Source organism: Ovis canadensis, chromosome X (assembly GCF_042477335.2).
Source record: "Ovis canadensis isolate MfBH-ARS-UI-01 breed Bighorn chromosome X, ARS-UI_OviCan_v2, whole genome shotgun sequence".
NCBI classification, from domain to species: domain Eukaryota; kingdom Metazoa; phylum Chordata; class Mammalia; order Artiodactyla; family Bovidae; genus Ovis; species Ovis canadensis.
In genome coordinates, this window is record NC_091727.1 from 76454170 (window position 1) to 76473510 (window position 19341).

Sequence of the window (19341 nt, forward strand, 5' to 3'; positions counted from 1 at the left end):
TATAGTAAAGTTGCAGGATATAAAATCAACACACAGAAATCCCTTGCATTCCTATACACGAATAATGAGAAAGTAGAAAAAGAAATTAAGGAAACAATTCCATTCACCATTGCAACGAAAAGAATAAAATACTTAGGAATATATCTACCTAAAGAAACTAAAGACCTGTATATAGAAAACTATAAAACACTGATGAAAGAAATCAAAGAGGACACTAATAGATGGAGAAATATACCATGTTCATGGATTGGAAGAATCAATATAGTGAAAATGAGTATACTACCCAAAGCAATTTACAAATTCAATGCAATCCCTATCAAGCTACCAGCCACATTTTTCACAGAACTAGAACAAATAATTTCAAGATTTGTATGGAAATACAAAAAACCTCGAATAGCCAAAGCAATCTTGAGAAAGAAGAATGGAACTGGAGGAATCAACTTGCCTGACTTCAGGCTCTACTACAAAGCCACAGTCATCAAGACAGTATGGTACTGGCACAAAGACAGACATATAGATCAATGGAACAAAATAGAAAGCCCAGAGATAAATCCACACACATATGGACACCTTATCTTTGACAAAGGAGGCAAGAATATACAATGGAGTAAAGACAATCTCTTTAACAAGTGGTGCTGGGAAAACTGGTCAACCACTTGTAAAAGAATGAAACTAGATCACTTTCTAACACCGCACACAAAAATAAACTCAAAATGGATTAAAGATCTAAATGTAAGATCAGAAACTATAAAACTCCTAGAGGAGAACATAGGCAAAACACTCTCAGACATAAATCACAGCAGGATCCTCTATGATCCACCTCCCAGAATTCTGGAAATAAAAGCAAAAATAAACAAATGGGATCTAATTAAAATTAAAAGCTTCTGCACAACAAAGGAAACTATAAGCAAGGTGAAAAGACAGCCTTCTGAATGGGAGAAAATAATAGCAAATGAAGCAACTGACAAACAACTAATCTCAAAAATATACAAGCAACTTATGCAGCTCAACTCCAGAAAAATAAATGACCCAATCAAAAAATGGGCCAAAGAACTAAATAGACATTTCTCCAAAGAAGACATACGGATGGCTAACAAACACATGAAAAGATGCTCAACATCACTCATTATTAGAGAAATGCAAATCAAAACCACAATGAGGTACCACTTCACACCAGTCAGAATGGCTGCGATCCAAAAATCTGCAAGCAATAAATGCTGGAGAGGGTGTGGAGAAAAGGGAACCCTCCTACACTGTTGGTGGGAATGCAAACTAGTACAGCCACTATGGAGAACGGTGTGGAGATTCCTTAAAAAATTGCAAATAGAACTACCTTATGACCCAGCAATCCCACTGCTGGGCATACACACCGAGGAAACCAGAATTGAAAGAGACACATGTACCCCAATGTTCATTGCAGCACTGTTTATAATAGCCAGGACATGGAAACAACCTAGATGTCCATCAGCAGATGAATGGATAAGAAAGCTGTGGTACATATACACAATGGAGTATTACTCAGCTGTTAAAAAGAATTCATTTGAATCAGTTCTGATGAGATGGATGAAACTGGAGCCGATTATACAGAGTGAAGTAAGCCAGAAAGAAAAACACCAATACAGTATACTAACACATATATATGGAATTTAGGAAGATGGCAATGACGACCCTGTATGCAAGACAGGGAAAGAGACACAGATGTGTATAACGGACTTTTGGACTCAGAGGGAGAGGGAGAGGGTGGGATGATTTGGGAGAATGACATTCTAACATGTATACTATCATGTGAATTGAATCGCCAGTCTATGTCTGACGCAGGATGCAGCATGCTTGGGGCTGGTGCATGGGGATGACCCAGAAAGTTGTTATGGGGAGGGAGGTGGGAGGGGGGTTCATGTTTGGGAATGCATGTAAGAATTAAAGATTTTAAAATTTAAAAAATAAAAAACTAAAATTAAAAAAAAAACACACTCATGTTCAAATCAAAGCATAAAAAACAGTCCAATTTAACTATGAATCGTCTTTGAAGTATTTACCATTTCATGTTACCTGTGTTTTTGAACATCAGCTCATCTTTATCAAAACTCAATGTTATATCTTCCTTTTTTTTCCTTCTACCTTAACAGACACAGACTTCTATCCATAATCACTGTCTTACATATTAAATATCTGTTCCATCCCTCAATCACACTATAAGCTCCCTGAGGAAAAGGATCATGTCTTATGATTGTTTATAACCCCAGTATCTAGCATATTATCCAGAACATAATTAATCCTGGAAAAATTTGTGGAATGACTAAATTTATAATCTTAATGAATTAAATGTAAAAAATAACTTCAGTAGTAACTACCAGAGATTTTCCTTATTTTTTATTAATTTTCTTACTTGAAACATTTAAAAACTTTGAAACTTAATTTCATAAAGTATTTCCAGTAGTCATTCTGCTTATGATTTCTGACTCAATTTTAAATTCTAACAGCCAATATAAATTCAATTCTTTCAAAATCATTTGAAAAATACACAGCTTGCATCATTCATAAGATATTTTTCAAAATAAGTCTACAAAAATTCTTGATACTTCATATATTCCATGGGATTTACTGCAAATGTTCTTTTGTGTTTTTTTTTTTGTTTTTTTTTTTTTTTTCACTTAGACTCCTAACACTAAATTTTGTCAGGAGATTAGTACAAACAACTTTGTAAACGACATTCTAAAACCATTTGTCTAAACGGTGACACACAGGCAATTTTTTTTTTTTTTACATTTTAAAGAACTGTTTTAAAAATATGCAATAGATGTTATAAAAAGCAAACAAACTCTAAAATATTTATTTGGCTCTTAACAGAAAAAGTTTACCACAACTTAGTCTAAACTATCTAATTTTTTAGTAATTAGAAGCATGACATTTAAAAATGCACAAGAGTACCAAGCTGGTCATATTTCATACTACACGGTGGACGAATAGGACAGAGAGAACACTTTCTCCTCCACAATTTCATCAAAAGATTATTTGTATGCTGAGCAACTTCCACAAAACAACTTCTGAACACTGGCGAGACGGCTGTCTGATGAGGCCTTACAAATAGCTGAAAAAAGAAGAGAAGTGAAAGGCAAAGGAGAAAAGGAAAGATATATACAATTGAATGCAGTGTTCCAAAGAACAAGGAGAGATAAGAAAGCCTTCCTCAGTGACCAGTGTGAAGAAATAGAGGAAAATAGAATGGGAAAGACTAGAGATCTCTTCAAGAAAATTAGAGATACCAAGGCACTATTTCATGCAAAGATGGGCTCAATAAAGGACAGAAATGGTAGGGACCAAACAGAAGCAGAAGATATTAAGAAGAGGTGGCAAGAATACACAGAAGAACTATACAAAAAAGATCTTCATGACCCAGATAACCACGATGGCATAGTCACTCACCTAGAGCCAGACATCCTGGAATGTGAAGTCAAGTGGGCCTCAGGAAACATCACTATGAACAAAGCTAGTGGAGGTGATGGAATTCAAGTTAAGCTATTTCAAATCCTGAAAGATGATGCTATGAATGTGCTGCACTCAATATGCTAGCAAATTTGGAAAACTCAGCCATGGCCACAGGACTGGAAAAGGTCAGTTTTCATTCCAATCCCAAAGAAAGACAATGCCAAAGAATGCTCAAACTACCACACAATTGCACTCATCTCACATACTAGTAAAGTAATGCTCAAAATTCTCCAAGCCCAGCTTCAGTAACACGTGAACTGTAAACTTCCAGATGTTCAAGCTGGTTTTAGAAAAGGCAGAGGAACCAGCGACCAAATTGCCCACATCTGCTGGATCATTGAAAAAGCAAGAGAGTTCCATTCTGCTTTATTGACTGCCAAAGCCTTTGACTGTGTGGATCACAATAAACTGTGGAAAATTCTGAAAGAGATGGGAATCCCAGACCACCTCACCTGCCTCTTGAGAAATCTGTATGCAGGTCAGGAAGCAACAGTTTGAACTGGACATGGAAAAACAGACTGGTTCCAAATAGGAAAAGGAGTACGTTAAGGCTGTATATTGTCACCCTGCTTATTTAACTTATATGCAGAGTACATCATGAGAAACACTTGGCTGGATGAAGCACAAACTGGAATCAAGATTGCAGGGAAAAATGTCAATAACCTCAGATATGCAGATGACACCACCCTTATGGCAGAAAGGGATAACTAAAGAGCCTCTTGATGAAAGTGAAAGAGGAGAGTGAAAATTTTGGCTTAAAGCTTAACATTCAGAAAACTAAGATCATGGCATCTGGTCCCATCACTTCATGGCAAATAGATGGGGGAAACAGTGGAAACAGTTACAGACTTGATTTTCTTGGGCTCCAAAACCACTGTAGATGGTGGCTGCAGCCATGAAATTAAAAGACACTTGCTCCTTGGAACAAAGGCTATAACCAACCTAGACAGCATATTAAAAAGCAGAGACATTACTTTGCCAACTAAGGTCCATCTACTCGAAGCTTTGGTTTTTCCAGTAGGCATGTATGGATGTGAAAATTGGACTATAAAGAAAGCTGAGCACAGAAAAATTGATGATTTTCAACTGTGGTGTTGGAGGAGACTGCCAGGAGATCCAACCAGTCCATCCTAAAGGAAATCAGTCCTGAATATTCACTGGAAGGACTGATGCTGAAACTGAAACTTCAATACTTTGGCCACCTGATCAGAAGTGCAAACTTATTGGAAAAGATCCTGATGCTGGGAAAGATTGAAGGTGGGAGAAGAAGGGGATGACAGAGGATGAGATGATTGTATGGCATCACTGACACAATGGGCATGAGTCTGAGTAGCTTCCAACAGTTGGTGATGGACAGGGAAGCCTGGCGTGCTGCATTCCATGTGGTTGCAAAGAGTCGGACATGACTGAACAACTGAACTGAACCAAGTTGGCCTAGCAAAGAAAGAACAAACTAAAATTATTTATGCTATGGGCTTATAACTGCTGCAGTACACACAGAATATTTCTTTCCCCTGATTATGTTCACGATTTCATAACACTCAAGCTGTATTTTCAATTTACGTTTACTCCAATGTTCCTGTATCCTTGTAAATTAAAAGAAAATGCCAGCAGAATAGATACTTTTCCATGCTTTTTGAAACCAATAATTTTACTAGCAGAAACCTGTCATCTCCCTGAAGGAAGATTATGTTAGATTTTTAGATGCTGTTAACTCTAATAACAAACTAATGAATACTTAGTTCACTTTTTGGAACCGGCATTATTCACCCAAATCTTTTTCAATATTTCACTTGTGCCATACTGTTACAAGTATTTAAAACAAATAAAGTCAAGTACACTACTTTTTAAAACATAGAATCTAAAAACGTAAAATCTGAAACAATGATGACGACATTTCTGTTCCTCTCAAATTAAAAAATGATAATGACTCTAAAGTTACTAAGTTTATTCAATTAGAATCAGTCTTCAAAGTAATACCCTAATTCAAGATCACTCTAAATCTTCAGAGACGTTATTTCTAGAAAAACAGTCATGCCATGGCCCTCTTAATAATCTTTCTGCAACACAGAGCCCAATAGGTTAAATAAAAAGGCTGAAGTCAGCCCTATTGTTATCTAGACAAACCCATGCTTCCCAGAGACTACTTACATGTACAGTATGTTAAAATTGGTCACATAAGGTATTACTGATCTTGCTATCCAGCTTCTGAACAATCTCACTATGAAAATAATGAGGATAAAGGTAATTTCAAAATTTTACTAGTTATTTTAGTATACACCTCCAAAAAGTTAGAGGTGAAATACACAAAATCAAACACTAGTAACTTGAAGGATAACTTGTTAACCCAGAAAACCAACCTGTAGACTCTGTATTATTTCAACATCAAGAACTAAGAGACGCCTATTCAAAGGCAATTCATTAGGAAATTTTTTTTTCCTTTCCCATGCAGCAAAAAAGACTGTAGAAGAGCACTAAATAAAAGCAAAAGGGACACATGCCTCCAAAGAATAATCCACTTTAACTGCCATAATCCAATGCCAGGAGTAAAGAGAGGTACCTAAAGCAAAAATAAGACACAAATAGAATTCCCATACATACCTAGGCTCTACTCTTGACAGCTGATTTGAATAGGAGGAAATCTATTACTATTTTTTAAAACTACCAATATTTTTGGAAAGCAAAGGAGAAGGAGTTATCAGTGAACTTGTGAGTAATTTCACAGGAGTATGGAATTAGAACACTGCTATCCCAGAAAAAAATAAAATTTTAAAAAATTTTCTATCAGCCTAAATTTGCTGGTTGTTGTGACATAATATACTGTCCCTTCCGACATTTCCCAGTTAATTGGTTTTCAGCTTTCAAGGTAGAAACCCAGAACAATAAGCAAATGAATTCTATCTAGTAACTAACACAACAATCTACACATGCAGGCATTTAATGATCATTTGCTGAATAAATGCAAAATAACATTTAGAATCAATTAAAACCAATCTGAGTATCATCATGCTTTTATTTTTTTATTTATTTTTTATAGTAGCTAATTTTATTTTTTTTGTTTTGTTTGTTTTTTGTTTTTATTTTTACTTTATTTTACTTTACAATACTGTATTGGTTTTGCCATACATTTTAAAAGGACTGGTAGTTGTGCAAATGATAGGTTACTATTAGTTGAACTAAGCATAACAATATTATATATACATTAGAAGGTATCTGTGGAACATTTTAAAACTTTGGTCCAATGACAGTAAAGCAGCTTCCCTGGTTACTGTTCAGGCAGGAATTTGTTTACTCTCCTTGGTCGAAATGACTTTAATGGTTCTAAATAGCTCCAAAATGTTCCCCATGCTAAGACACTGGTCATCTGGCCAGTCTAATGCAAACTACAACATATGCTTTGGAAAATTTTACTTTCAAAAGATACATGTATTGTGTGTAGTATAGATGAATGCACACTTTTACATGGCATGTGTACATACATGGTATTCTTTAGTAGCAATTCTCAGTGTACTAATTTCTTAGAGATATGAGGTCCTTACAATTTCATAAAAATACAACCTTGGGGAATGTGAAACAAGTTTAAATTGGCCATTGAGTTATTTATCAGAGTAAAAGAAGTCCTTTGTGTACGACATCTAAATCTTATTTTGTTAAAAACAGCAATAACTTTATTATTCTTGTCAGAGAGTATATGCAAAGAACAATGATTTTATTTACTTCTCAAAATAATCAGAGATAAACACATTAATTTCCATTTTATATACGAGGAAACTGAAGACCTTTACTCTGCTTCTGCACTTTTCTCAGAAATCAGTTGAGCCTATTTGAGTGGACTATTTCTGGATTCCCTATTCTGTTCCACTGATCTATGTGTTTATTCTTCCAATACCACACTGCTTTAATTTGTTTTTACTGCCTTACTACCCTATATTGAGTGATTTCTTGCATTTTAGTTTTTTCAAAACTGTTTTAGATACTCTAGATCCTATGCTTTCATATATGAAATTGAGAATTAACCTGTCTATGTCTACATAAAACCTCCTTGGATTTTATTGACCTTTATTTTGAGTGAACATAGCTATTCAATCAGCAATTCTGATTTACTGATCTGATATGGTTTTCAACAACTTGTCTATGTCTTCTCATCTTCAATATAATCTTTATAAGGGGGACAACAATGTATACAGGGGAAAACATGAATTTAAAATGATCTCAGTTCAAATTTCAACTGTGCCTTCCACTGATTTTTGTCTTTCTCATCTGTTAAAAAGATACACCTTTTCGTACCAAACTGTTTTGAAGAGTTAGTAAAACTGAAGAGATAATACATGTTCAATAAATGTTGTTTCTTTTTCCCTTAAGAGATACATTTAAGATGGAATGGATTCCAATGTCTTTTTGAGTAAAAAATTTACATTAGGTGCTAAAATTACTACATATCCTCTTAAAGTCTGTCCCCAACCACTTTACAGGAAAGAGAGATAGGCCTCATTGTAAGAATAATTATTTGTGGCCTTTGAAATTTTTGTTAGTGAAGGGATATTTTATTCACAATGGAGTCACTATATCCTTAGCTAGTAGTAAGGTATGCAGATTATTTAGCTTCAAAATTATAAGGTTAAAACAGGTCACTAAACTTTTTTTTCTCTTATAGAAAAGGAAATTCCTCAAATCTACACAGGAAGAGTATACAAGATACTTCAAATACTTCCTCTGCTCCCATCATACTGTAGAACAACAGAATAAAACATACAAAAAACGTAACTCACAGAAAATTTATTTTACAGCTAATTGCTGGCTTAGGAATTGACAGACGCTTTTTTTCTGTTGGATAATGAGAACTACATGACTATTTTTTTCCTTTTGGCATAGAGCTGTGGCTCTTTATCATTGGCTGTATATCACAATCACCTAGGAAATGATGCCCAGACACTCACCAGATTAAATATGAATCTCTGTGAGTTAGGCACCATCATGGAAATTTTTTTTTAACTCCCAGATATCTCTGATCTAGGCTGTTGTTATTTAGTCGCTAAGTCGTATCCAACTCTTTTGAGACCCCATGGATTGCATCCCACCAGGCTCCTCTGTCCATGGGATTTCCCAGGCAACAATATTGGAGTGGGTAGCCATTTCCTTCTCCAGGGGATCTTCCTGACCCAGGGATTGGACCTGTGTTTCCTGCATTGGCAGGTGTATTCTTTACCACTGAGCCACCAGGGAAGCCCCATCCAATGTATGATCAAAACTAAAAACTACCAGCCCATGGAAATCAAGGTCAAATTTGAAATTAAACTATATTTTAATTATGTAGCAGACCTTTAGAGCATCTTATCTGTGTTCTAGTTCACCCTCCAACCTCATCCTCCATCCTTTCCATCCTTTCTATGCTGTTTCCTCTTATCCTGAATATCAAAATAATTTTTATTGGATCTTATCTCCTATAAACCATCTGAAATACTTTGTGAAATGGAAGCAAGGAATAAACAAAACACACTCTCTCCCTCTCAATCTCTCTCTTTCTCTCTCTCACATACCAACACACACACACACACACACACACACACACACACACACACACACACACACAGCAGGACCTACTTCAGATAAGAGTTAAAATCTAGCAGCAAAATCAGTTACGTAGAATGCCTCCAGGGCAATTCAGAAAACATCTCTATTATCTACAAAAGCCAGTTCAAACTTAGCTCTACATCTCTCTCCTGGGACCTCCCTGGTGGTCCAGTGGTTAGGAATCTGTCTGCAAGTGCAGGAAATGTGGGTTCAACCCCTGGTCTGGAAGGGTCCCATATGCCATTGAGAAGCGACTGAGCCTGTGCTCTAGAGCTCACGAGCTGCAACAACTGAAGCCCACTCACCTAGAGCCAGTGCTCTACAACAAAAGAAGCCACTGCAATGAGAAGCCTGAGTACCACAACTAGAGAGTACCCACGACTCACAGCAACTAGAGAAAGCCCACAAGCAGCAAAGACTCAGTGGAACCAAAAATAAAATAAATTAAATCTCTTTTCAACTCTCTTCCCACCTAAAAACAAACCAAAAGAAAACAATATAGACAAAGAAAATAAAACCATCATCAAGAACAGTACATTATCTTTGGAAATCACATAAATGTATAAACATTATACAGCAAATTTTGACAAAAGTATTAAAAATTAAGACCTCAAGATTCCAAGTACTTACCAGACTTTGAGAACTGCTGGCTAAAGATAATGACAGCATCCACCAAGAGAGAAATTACAAGAACAGAAAAAAATCTTATATTTCTCTCTCAAAATTATAGATGAGAGAGACTGAAAGGGGCGGTAAGGAAACAATACGGCCAGAGAAAGCAATAGAACCAAGTCAGGCCTTATTTTGGAATGGTGAGGTAATGATTACCTCTCTTGAAGAAAAAAATCAAGGTAGGGAAATACAGACGCTTTGCCCTGAAGGAACTGGCCTGAATATTTCCAGACCAGACTGGCTTAAAGTAAAATAGTCTTGGAAAAACTGGGAAGGCATCAGTGGTGGGTTGGGGTCAGGGCCCTGTTGGCCACTCCCCTCTTTCTAGTCCAAATAAACCTGGTGAGAGTATATAAGAAAAACAGATATCCCTGTTCTCTTTATTGCATTCTAGAAAAAAGCACCAGTCACTATTTTCAGCACAGCCCTCTGCACTCGTGGGCTGCTATTTAAGATGAATACTGATAAAGCAAAAATTTCAGGCTAAAGCACTATTTTAAAAGTACTGAAAAACTTTTCAGCTAGTAATAAGCGTATTCACCTTTAGAAGTAAAGATTTTAAGCATGCCAAGCATAGCCAGAAATCTTTAGAGTGGTTTGTTCTTGTTTAAGACACAACTGGGGAAGTGTTGTTTTAGCTTTCTATCTCCCTACGCTGCAAATATTTGTTTATCTTTATACTAGTCTAGTGGCTAACAGACACTTTTACTGGCAAGCATGCATTAAATATCTGTTATATTGAATTAAGTCCTACCACAATACTTCTAATTTCTCTTACTCCCTAATATCTGATCAGTTGTTAAACTATTTTAACTCTTCAAGGTCTCTCCCTCAGTATTCTCCTTTCTACTGCCTTCTGTCTTTGTTAAAAAAAAAAAAAAAAACTCACTTTCACTGATTAAAATTCCCCACCCCCAGTCTCTCCTCAACTCCAATCCATCCTACATGCTGCCATCAGCTATTGCCAGCACAGATCTGGTCATGCCATTCATGATCTCAAAAATCTTCAGTAGCTCCCATTTACAGAACACTGAAAACCTTTAAACTAGCTTTAAAAGCCCCATACAATTGGGCCTTGCCTACCTTTAGATGAATACCTCATATCACACTATATTCCCATTCTCACATCATAGACTTATATCCTACCAAATCATACTCCTCCTTCCTCCAAGGACACATCCATGCCTTTGCTTACACTGCCCTCATCCACCAGAAATAGGTTCCTTTAATCTGTGAAAATATTATCCACTCTCCAATGCTCTGCTCAAATTCTACCTCTTTCACAATGCCTTACTAAATCTATTCCCTAAACCACCATCACAGCCACTTCATTGTTGACGGTCTTGTAATTTGTATAATAGCAGTTTCTGCATATGACTATCTTGCCCACCTGAATGTAAACCCATGGGGATGGGGCAGGATTCAGGATGGTATATCTTTAGACATTTCACGTTACAATGCTATGTACTGAACTGCCTTGTACCCAATAAACACTTCATGAACTGAACCAATTCCTACCATGACAAAAGTTCAAAATAAGAAAAATGTCAATGAAACATCTCATTAGCTAGTTATAACAAATTATTTGCCTCTCCTTATCCCCCAAAGTGTTCCTAAATATAACTTTGTATTTCATCCTTAATCATCCTATCATTACAAATGTGATCAATATACTTAAATGAAATGATCTAAGAAGGAGATCTTATGAAAAAACCACTCATAATAAGGAAACTGAAGCTATGACCATGGTTATCTAAATCCCAAGGTTTTAATATGCTGCTGCTAAGTCACTTCAGTCATGTCCGACTCTGTGCGACCCCATAGACGGCAGCCCACCAGGCTCCCCCTGTCCCCGGGATTCCCCAGGCAAGAACACATGAGTGGGTTGCCATTTCCTTCTACAATGCGTGAAAGTGAAAAGTGAAAGTGAAGTCGCTCAGTTGTGCCCGACCCTCAGCAAGCCCATGGACTTCAGCCTTCCAGGCTCCTCTGTCCATGGGATTTTCCAGGCAAGAGTACTGAAGTGGGGTGCCATTGCCTTCTCCAGGTTTTAATATAGTTGACAATAATTCAGAATTTAGGGGCAGAAAAAAGAGGTGACTATGGAGAAAGAGAAGGAACTGTATACATACTATGTGCAAATCATTTTGCTAAGGAATTAAACACAGCAAGGTATTTAGTTTTTATATAACAACTCTTGAAGACAGTTCTTCTCCCATTTAGAGATGAAGCTCAGAGAGGTTAGGTAACTTGCAGTGGAACTAGTGTAAGTTGGATGTGAAACTGGAACCTAGATTAAACTGGCCTCCAAAGCCCATATTCTTTGCTCTATTACTACAGGGTCTCATGAATTTAATTAAAATTAGCAGTTTTTCCCAATCTGCCATATATCTGATGTCCTAGTTAAATTTTTAGAGTCAGTGGCTTTAGCCCCAAACTGTTTTAGCAATGAATTGTATTACTTTCAAAACTAACTTCCTTAAACAAAAGCAGTATGCTAAAAAATAATATAAAAGTACCAATAAATATTTAATATAATATGGTGATATAATATACAATTTGAAAATTCTATAACAAACTCCATCAGGAATCAAGTAGTCGCTCACCAAAACAGAAAGTGCACAAACTCTGTACATGGCACTACTTCATGAAAAGTCCACTTTACTACTAAAACAGGCTATTCTTAATGACCTTTGTCCAGGAATGACCAATACCCATCACACGTCCTAATTCTTACTTGAAACCTCGACACATTTTCCCATAGGACAATTTTACAGTGATTAGGGTTTTCATCATTATATCTCCTCCCTGACGCTGACAGAATTCAGGCAATAGCTAAAATTATGGCTGCCTGAGAGATAATATCCTTTGAAGTCCCTATTCCCAATAGACCTAATTGAGACATTCTCTGCAAGAGCTCTCAGAACCAAAGCTTCTTGCTTATCCTATTTTACCCTCTCCCAGGAACCCTCTTTCCCCTTTCAGGCCCATTCTCCACCTCTCACTGGAACCAATCTAATTCTTGTTTGAAACCTCTGACACATTTCCCATTGAACAATGTTACAGTGATTAGACTCATCATTATACCTCATTACTGTGCACTGGTATAAAAACACAACTGTCCTTAATAATTTTTTCCTGTGCAAAAACATGTTAAGAGGCTAAACAACCAATTATCACACTTCTGAATGATAATTCAAAGGTTAACAACTGCCCATGAAACAAGACAGCAAAAGATGTTGAAAAAGATTCCACAAAATATGATAGTGTATACAATCTTTTATTTTATCAGGATTTAACACACACAGAAATAGACATTAAAGTTTCCTGTAACATTAAAGTTAACAGATTCATACTTACATTTTCTTTAAGGATTTCAACACATATTCAAAAAATATATTCTACAATGAAAGCATCCTTAGTCCTAAAAACTATCATGATTGAGGGCTGCAAAGTTCACATTCAATGGTTAACATTTCCAAAGCCAACATCAACAAACATGTAATTAAAATAAATATAAATTCTGGGAAGTAAAAGTGTCTCCTTATCAAAAGAAAGCCATTATAAACAAACATCAATAACAACAACAACAACAACAACAACATAACCTGTTCTGAGTACTAAACAGGTCTAAGCAGGTCAGATGTAGTGGTTAGTTTTCACCTAGAATATTTTTTTCAGAAAAAAGTTTAATTAAGTCACTTGCAGGGTTAAATCTAACCACTCATAACTGTTTTAGACAAAGAAGGCAGAAATACTATCTTTACCACATTACCTTCACCTTTCGTTTTACTTCATAGGGATTAACAATTTCCACTCCAGTATTTTTCCAAATTGCTGAGGTAGAGAGACCCATTGTTAAATCTCTATAATACCTAAAACATACTGCAAACAATAAAAAAAAACCATATGTGGTAATTACAATTTAAAACATTTCTACATTCAAAGTTAACAAAAATAATAGCAAGCATGCGAATGGTTCCCCCCTCCCATCCCAACCTTTTATCCAAGCATTTAACTGTTTTTATAAACCAGATGCCTAGAACTATAAGTCAAAAGATTACATACACAAATTAAACAAAATTCCTCTTCCCTTGAGTAATCTTCTAGAAAATTCTTGCAAGTATGAAACATTCCAAGAAGAAACAAACCCCTCTTCATTTATCCTGTTCTTAAGAGATGTAGAATATTAAAATGTATCTAGGAATTCCTTAGTGTAATAGTAAAATATTTCCTATAAATAGAGAGGGTTCAACTTTAGACTTCTTCCATATTGCACTACATTTCTTATTAAATATTATTCTGGCATGTAATTTTAACCCCAGCTCAGTTGGAAATTTGAAAAGAAAAAGAACAAATTAAACAGACAGCAGTCTAACGTATATTTTTAAGGATGAAGCAAGTACTTAAAAGACAAATCTGCACCTAGAGATGTGGAGGATTTCAAGTCCTACCTCAAAATATCCTACTGTGAATCAATTTGGCCTTCAAAATTTTAGGAGATCTGTAATCGTGATGGCCTCTACTGCACTACCAGGCTGTCAATAGATTAGGTTATCAGAAAAACATCCGACTTTCCAAAAAGTCTTGTTTTTGTTCTTAAAGGCTGCCTGCTTCTAATAGTAACAACAAAAACAACAAAGCAACAATAATAAAAAAAACAAAGAACCTGTGCACATCTGAGTTCTCACTGCACAGCTGACCAAAGCATAACCAGAACAGTTTCGGAAGTAAGAAGAGCGGGAAGAGAGGCGAACCAAAATATTTTGGTTGAACCTCGCTGTCTTACCAAAGATTCCTCTTATAAGGGCTGGAGTTTACTTTGCCTGTTCTTTCACTGACCAACGGGGCGGGGACAGCAGTTGGGCAAAGGGAGAAGGGGCGGAAGAGGGCGGTAGAATTCAGGAGACCGCCAAGGAGGCTGCAGAACATCACCTGAGTGTAGATAAAGAAACCTTGCCTCCAGTTAATCTCCACTTAGGTTGTTACAAAGAACCACAACAAGCCACAAAGAAATGAGAAAAGTAACTAAGGAGCATTCATCCCTATGTGTAAATGTCCCCAGAGTTCGTCACCTTGCTGTTTCTGTTGCGCTGGGTTCCTAAAGCACCCGGTGTTCAATAGAGAGCTGGAGTCAGCAGCTGTCCCTCAAATTGGCAGCTAGCACACTTGGCGCAGCGGAGAAAGAGAAACATGCGGAGCCAGGCGCGGGCACCTGGCGTATCCCCCAGTTCCACTTCAGGTCGAAAAGTGAAGAAACTTAGTCACAACTCTGGCGTGGCCCGCAAGACAGATACTCCCCCGAGGCCAAGCCTGGCCGGGGCTGCACTTACTCCTGACTCCCGAGCCCGCCGCCCAATCCCCGCCGGCTCCCAAGAGAAAGCGCGGTTCGAGCAGAGCGTTGTCCGCCGCCCCGCAGCCTCAAGGGGCCTGGCCTGGCACCTCGCTTCCCAGCCCCATGCCCCTTCTCCCCCGGACCCCCCAGCAAAGGTCTTGAGAGGAGGAAGGGGGTGGCCCCAACCCCTCTTGGCCACCACACTAACCTCGCCGCTGCTTGCACTGCCGCCAAACACCTCCATTTCTTGGTCCCAGGGCTCGTCTTGAGGAGCGAACGGTAGCATCGCCCCTTCAGGAGCACTCGAACAGGAGCTGCCAACTGCCCGAGCGGCCGCGCATCCCGTTTTTGGAGCCTGCCTGCCACTGCGCCGCCGCCACCGCCGGGATCCCCAGCCTCGCCTTCAACGACAGCTGCCTTCGCCGTGGGGTCCCTCAAAGACTCGAAGCCAGGGGTCGTCGCCACCACAGGCTGCTGCTCCCCACGGAGAAGACAACTCTGTGCTGCCTCTCCAAGAGCTGCCGCTCGGTTTGTGCTCACCACTGCCGCCAACGCCGCGACAGTCGTTCGGCGGTGACTCCCCCCAACCCGCCCCCCGCCCCGCCAGCTCCCCGCTCCCTCGGGCCCCCTCCCAGCTCTGTCAATATGGCGGCAGCGGCGGCGTTACCTGTGCGGCGCCTGGAACTCCCGACCGCGGCGGCACGGCAGCGTCACCCAAACGTCAATGGAGATTCCCCAGCCTAGGGTGAAGCGAGGGGGGGTGGCGGCGGGGGGTAGGCGGGGAGGTGCGAGGGATCGCGTGGTGGGGATTGGGAGAGGGGGGTGCTTACTGGGCAGGGAAGGCGGGAGAGGCGTAGTAAAATCCTCTGCTAGCTCCTCGGTAAACCTGCGCGCTCCACGGAGCATGCGCGGCGCTGTTCACACATGCTCAGCAGGCCTTCGCAAGTCAACAGAACAGCCTTGCCGGCAGGAGTCCCGAAAAAGGTTTGGGAGCTGGGGTCCCTCATGAGCATTTGGAGGAGTCAGTGTCAGAGGAAGACTCCAGGAATACCTGCTTTCAGTACTTGCAAAAGCAGGTGCGCTATACACCGAGGCATGCCCATTTGGTATTTAGTGACAAATATTAAGGCAGGGGTTTTAGTCCAGTATACATTAGCCGGTAGAAGCTGGAGGCAGGAATAAAATCCGTTTAAAATAAAGTGGTACAACTGCGCTGCCTAACTCTCCCCTCTCCTCTTGTCCTGCTCACAGTGTTGGTATTTACTCTGGTTGTCTTCATACTATCGATGTCACCCCGTGTTTCCAGTATTCACATACATAACGTACACCACTTATTGGGCTCAACGTGAGGCAGTGAAGACAGTGTACGAAGCTAACTTCATTTCCACCCCGCTCTGAGGATATTGGACCTGTAGTGACACAAATTATCATTTTTTTCTCTTCTCCAAATCATTTACTGCTTTGCTACTCTAAGCCACACACTGTACCATGCTAGCAATTTAACTGAGATGAAGTATAGCCTCATGCATGGGAGATGATCAATACATGGGAAATACTTCAAAACCTAGAGTAAAAATGTTATTCCACATTTAACACTTCAAAGAACTCGAAAGAACAACTGTAACAGCGACTAAGCCAGCTCAGTACCTTGGCGACATTTCTAATGGTAGACATAAAATAACACCCTCTTCCACATACTACACCTGGGACTGTGATACTGTGCTCCACGGAAAACGTTGACGATGCTCTCTGTTTATTTCACAGTCTAGCTTCTAGCACTGGCAACGTAAAGTGAACCAGAGATTGTACCTGAATTGCAATCAAAGATGACTGTTAGATCATTCCCACCTACTCAGCTTAAAACCCCAGGGAGAAATTAAGTTTTAAGAATATGTGTGTGTGTGTAGGCGCTTAGTCGTGTCCGACTCTTTGCGACCCCATGGACTGTACCTACCAGGTTCCTCCATCCATGGCATTTTCCAGGCAAGAATACTGGAGTGGGTTGCCATTTCCTTCTCCAGGTGATCTTCCCGACCCAGAGATTGAACCCGTGTCTCCCACATTGTAAGCAGACGCTTTACCATCTGAGCCAGCAGGGAAGCTTTAAGAATATGATTCTATAAAAATGAAAGCTTTGAAAATAGTGGAGACATGGGGCTATAAACAGTGAAAATATGTGAGCATGTACCCACATGCAGGTAGACTTCCCTTTGGCTGAACTGACCTTGCTTCCACCAATGCTTTGAGCACTGGATATCATCTTTTCTTGCCTACTCAAAGGCCTTGTTCTGCAATTCTTCCACTTCCTGTCTGCCCCTTTCAAACCATCTATTTTTCTCCTCTACTGGACCTTTCCTATCAGCAGAAAGCATGCTGTTACTTACTTCAACTTGCTGAACCACTCATTAGTATCTGAAGTAGTTCATGTCTCTTAAAGCATTATCCTCACCTGGCCCCCAGGGCAAAACATTTGTTCATTTTCCTTCTACATCACTGGCCATTTCTTCTCCATGTCCTTTGCTATATCATCCTTCATCTTCCTAATCTCTAAAAACTGGAACTTCAGGGCTCAGTCCTTGACCTATACCTTCCCCAACATTTTAGGTATTCCCATATCCCACCCTGTTCCACAGCTTTAAATCCCATCTGTATGCTGAAGACTGTCAAATTTTATCTCTAACCATAAACACTTTCTTGAAGTCTAGACTTGTACATGAAACTGCTTATTCTATTTGGATACCTAACTGAATTCTAGATTCGACCCTAACTAACCTGTTCCTTGCCTAGTCTTCAAATAATTAATGACCTCTACCACCCACTAGTTTGTTGCTCAAATGTCATTTGAGTCTTTTTATGACCATCCGTTCTAAAACACCATCCCCATAACTATCTAGCCTCACCCTGCTTTTTCTTGATAATACTAATCAACATGTGATATATGATTGATTTATTTATTCCATCCAGCATCTAACATAATGATACACAGTAAATTTTTCTGGATGAATGAATTTGTCCTTTCCTCCTATGCATTTGATAAATATACCACATCAACTATATTAAGAAGCTTCCTCACTATGAATGTATTACTCTGCTTCTATATAAAATTTAACTTTCATGTATGTTCATTCATTTAACATTCCCCTTAAGATATAGACACGTGTATGTGTTAGTCACTCAGTAATGTCTGACTGTGTGCAATCCCATGGACTGTAGCCCACCAGGCTCCTCCTCTGTCTATGGGATTCTCTAGGCAAGAATACTGCAGTGGGTTGCCATTTTTTTCTCCAATATATAAATATACATGCCTCATTAAAAAATAATTTAAATAATTAAATTCCCTTCCTCAACTCAATGGTTTTAATAGACTCTCATTTTTCAAATCTTTCCATTAGTTAACAAGTCTTTTCTTATATCTCAATTATTTTTAAATGTCTGCTCCATCCCCACTGCCATTGACTCAGTTCACCTCATAAAATATTTACTTGAACCAATTATAACAATGATTCCTCTTAACTGATTTTTCTGACTCTAAATTTATACTGTCTCCTCAAACCATCCTCCTCATTGGCAGCCCAGTGATCAAAATTTTCCAGTGATTCTTTTATCATCTCCAGTAAAGTACCCAAACTCTTTAACTCTGAATACAGATGTTTAAATGTTTTCACCATCTGCCCTCTATCTTCCTAGCTTCATGTACCATTTCATATTCCAGTCAAATTTATGCACATGTTATTGTCTCTTCCCTATCCTAGTCTTTGTAGATAACTTCCCTTAATAGGAGAAGACAATGGCAACCCACTCCAGTACTCTTGCCTGGAAAATCCCCATGGACGGAGGAGCCTGGTAGGCTGCAGTCCATGGGGTCGCACAGAGTTGGACACGACTGAAGCAATAGCAGTAAATATTAACTACTATTTACTGAGAAAAGAGCCGACTGTGCTCCAGGCTTATGCTCTTCATGGATTCATTTAGCCTACCTAAGAACTTGTAAAAACTTATATTATCTATATTTTACAGATGAGGTACCTGAGCCTAAGGTTCAATGATCTTCCCAAAACCTCACAGATAATAAAGGAAAAGTCTAGAATTAAAACGAGGTCTGCCTGGTGCCAAACCTTTTACCCCACTCTGCTGCTCTGTGAAGCCTCTTGGAACTTAACTTCCCCCTCTTCATTCCTTCTTTCCACTCATCCCAGGGATAAATTAGTCACCCATTCCTCTGTACTTCCATAACATATTTTCCATATACTAATTTCAGCATTTCTTTATCTTTACCA

The 19341-nt window shown here is 38.8% G+C and overlaps 1 protein-coding gene across 15 annotated transcripts in view; it reads right to left on the reverse strand.

The window, feature by feature from the left end:
• RPS6KA6 (ribosomal protein S6 kinase A6) overlaps nucleotides 1-19341 on the reverse strand; it is a 259279-nt gene that overhangs the window by 166352 nt on the left and 73586 nt on the right. For 2 of the 15 annotated variants that reach the window (XM_070290375.1, XM_070290367.1), the window contains exons 1-3: nucleotides 15273-15666; nucleotides 13798-14965; nucleotides 13505-13614 (exon numbers count right to left, since the gene is read on the reverse strand). The exons of 2 other annotated variants lie outside the window; for them this stretch is intronic. In XM_070290375.1, the coding sequence (XP_070146476.1) occupies nucleotides 13505-13585 (81 nt within the window). In that variant the 5' untranslated portion in view covers nucleotides 13586-13614; nucleotides 13798-14965; nucleotides 15273-15666. 11 more of the 15 variants (XM_070290379.1, XM_070290372.1, XM_070290370.1 and 8 more) reach the window with 10 other exon arrangements.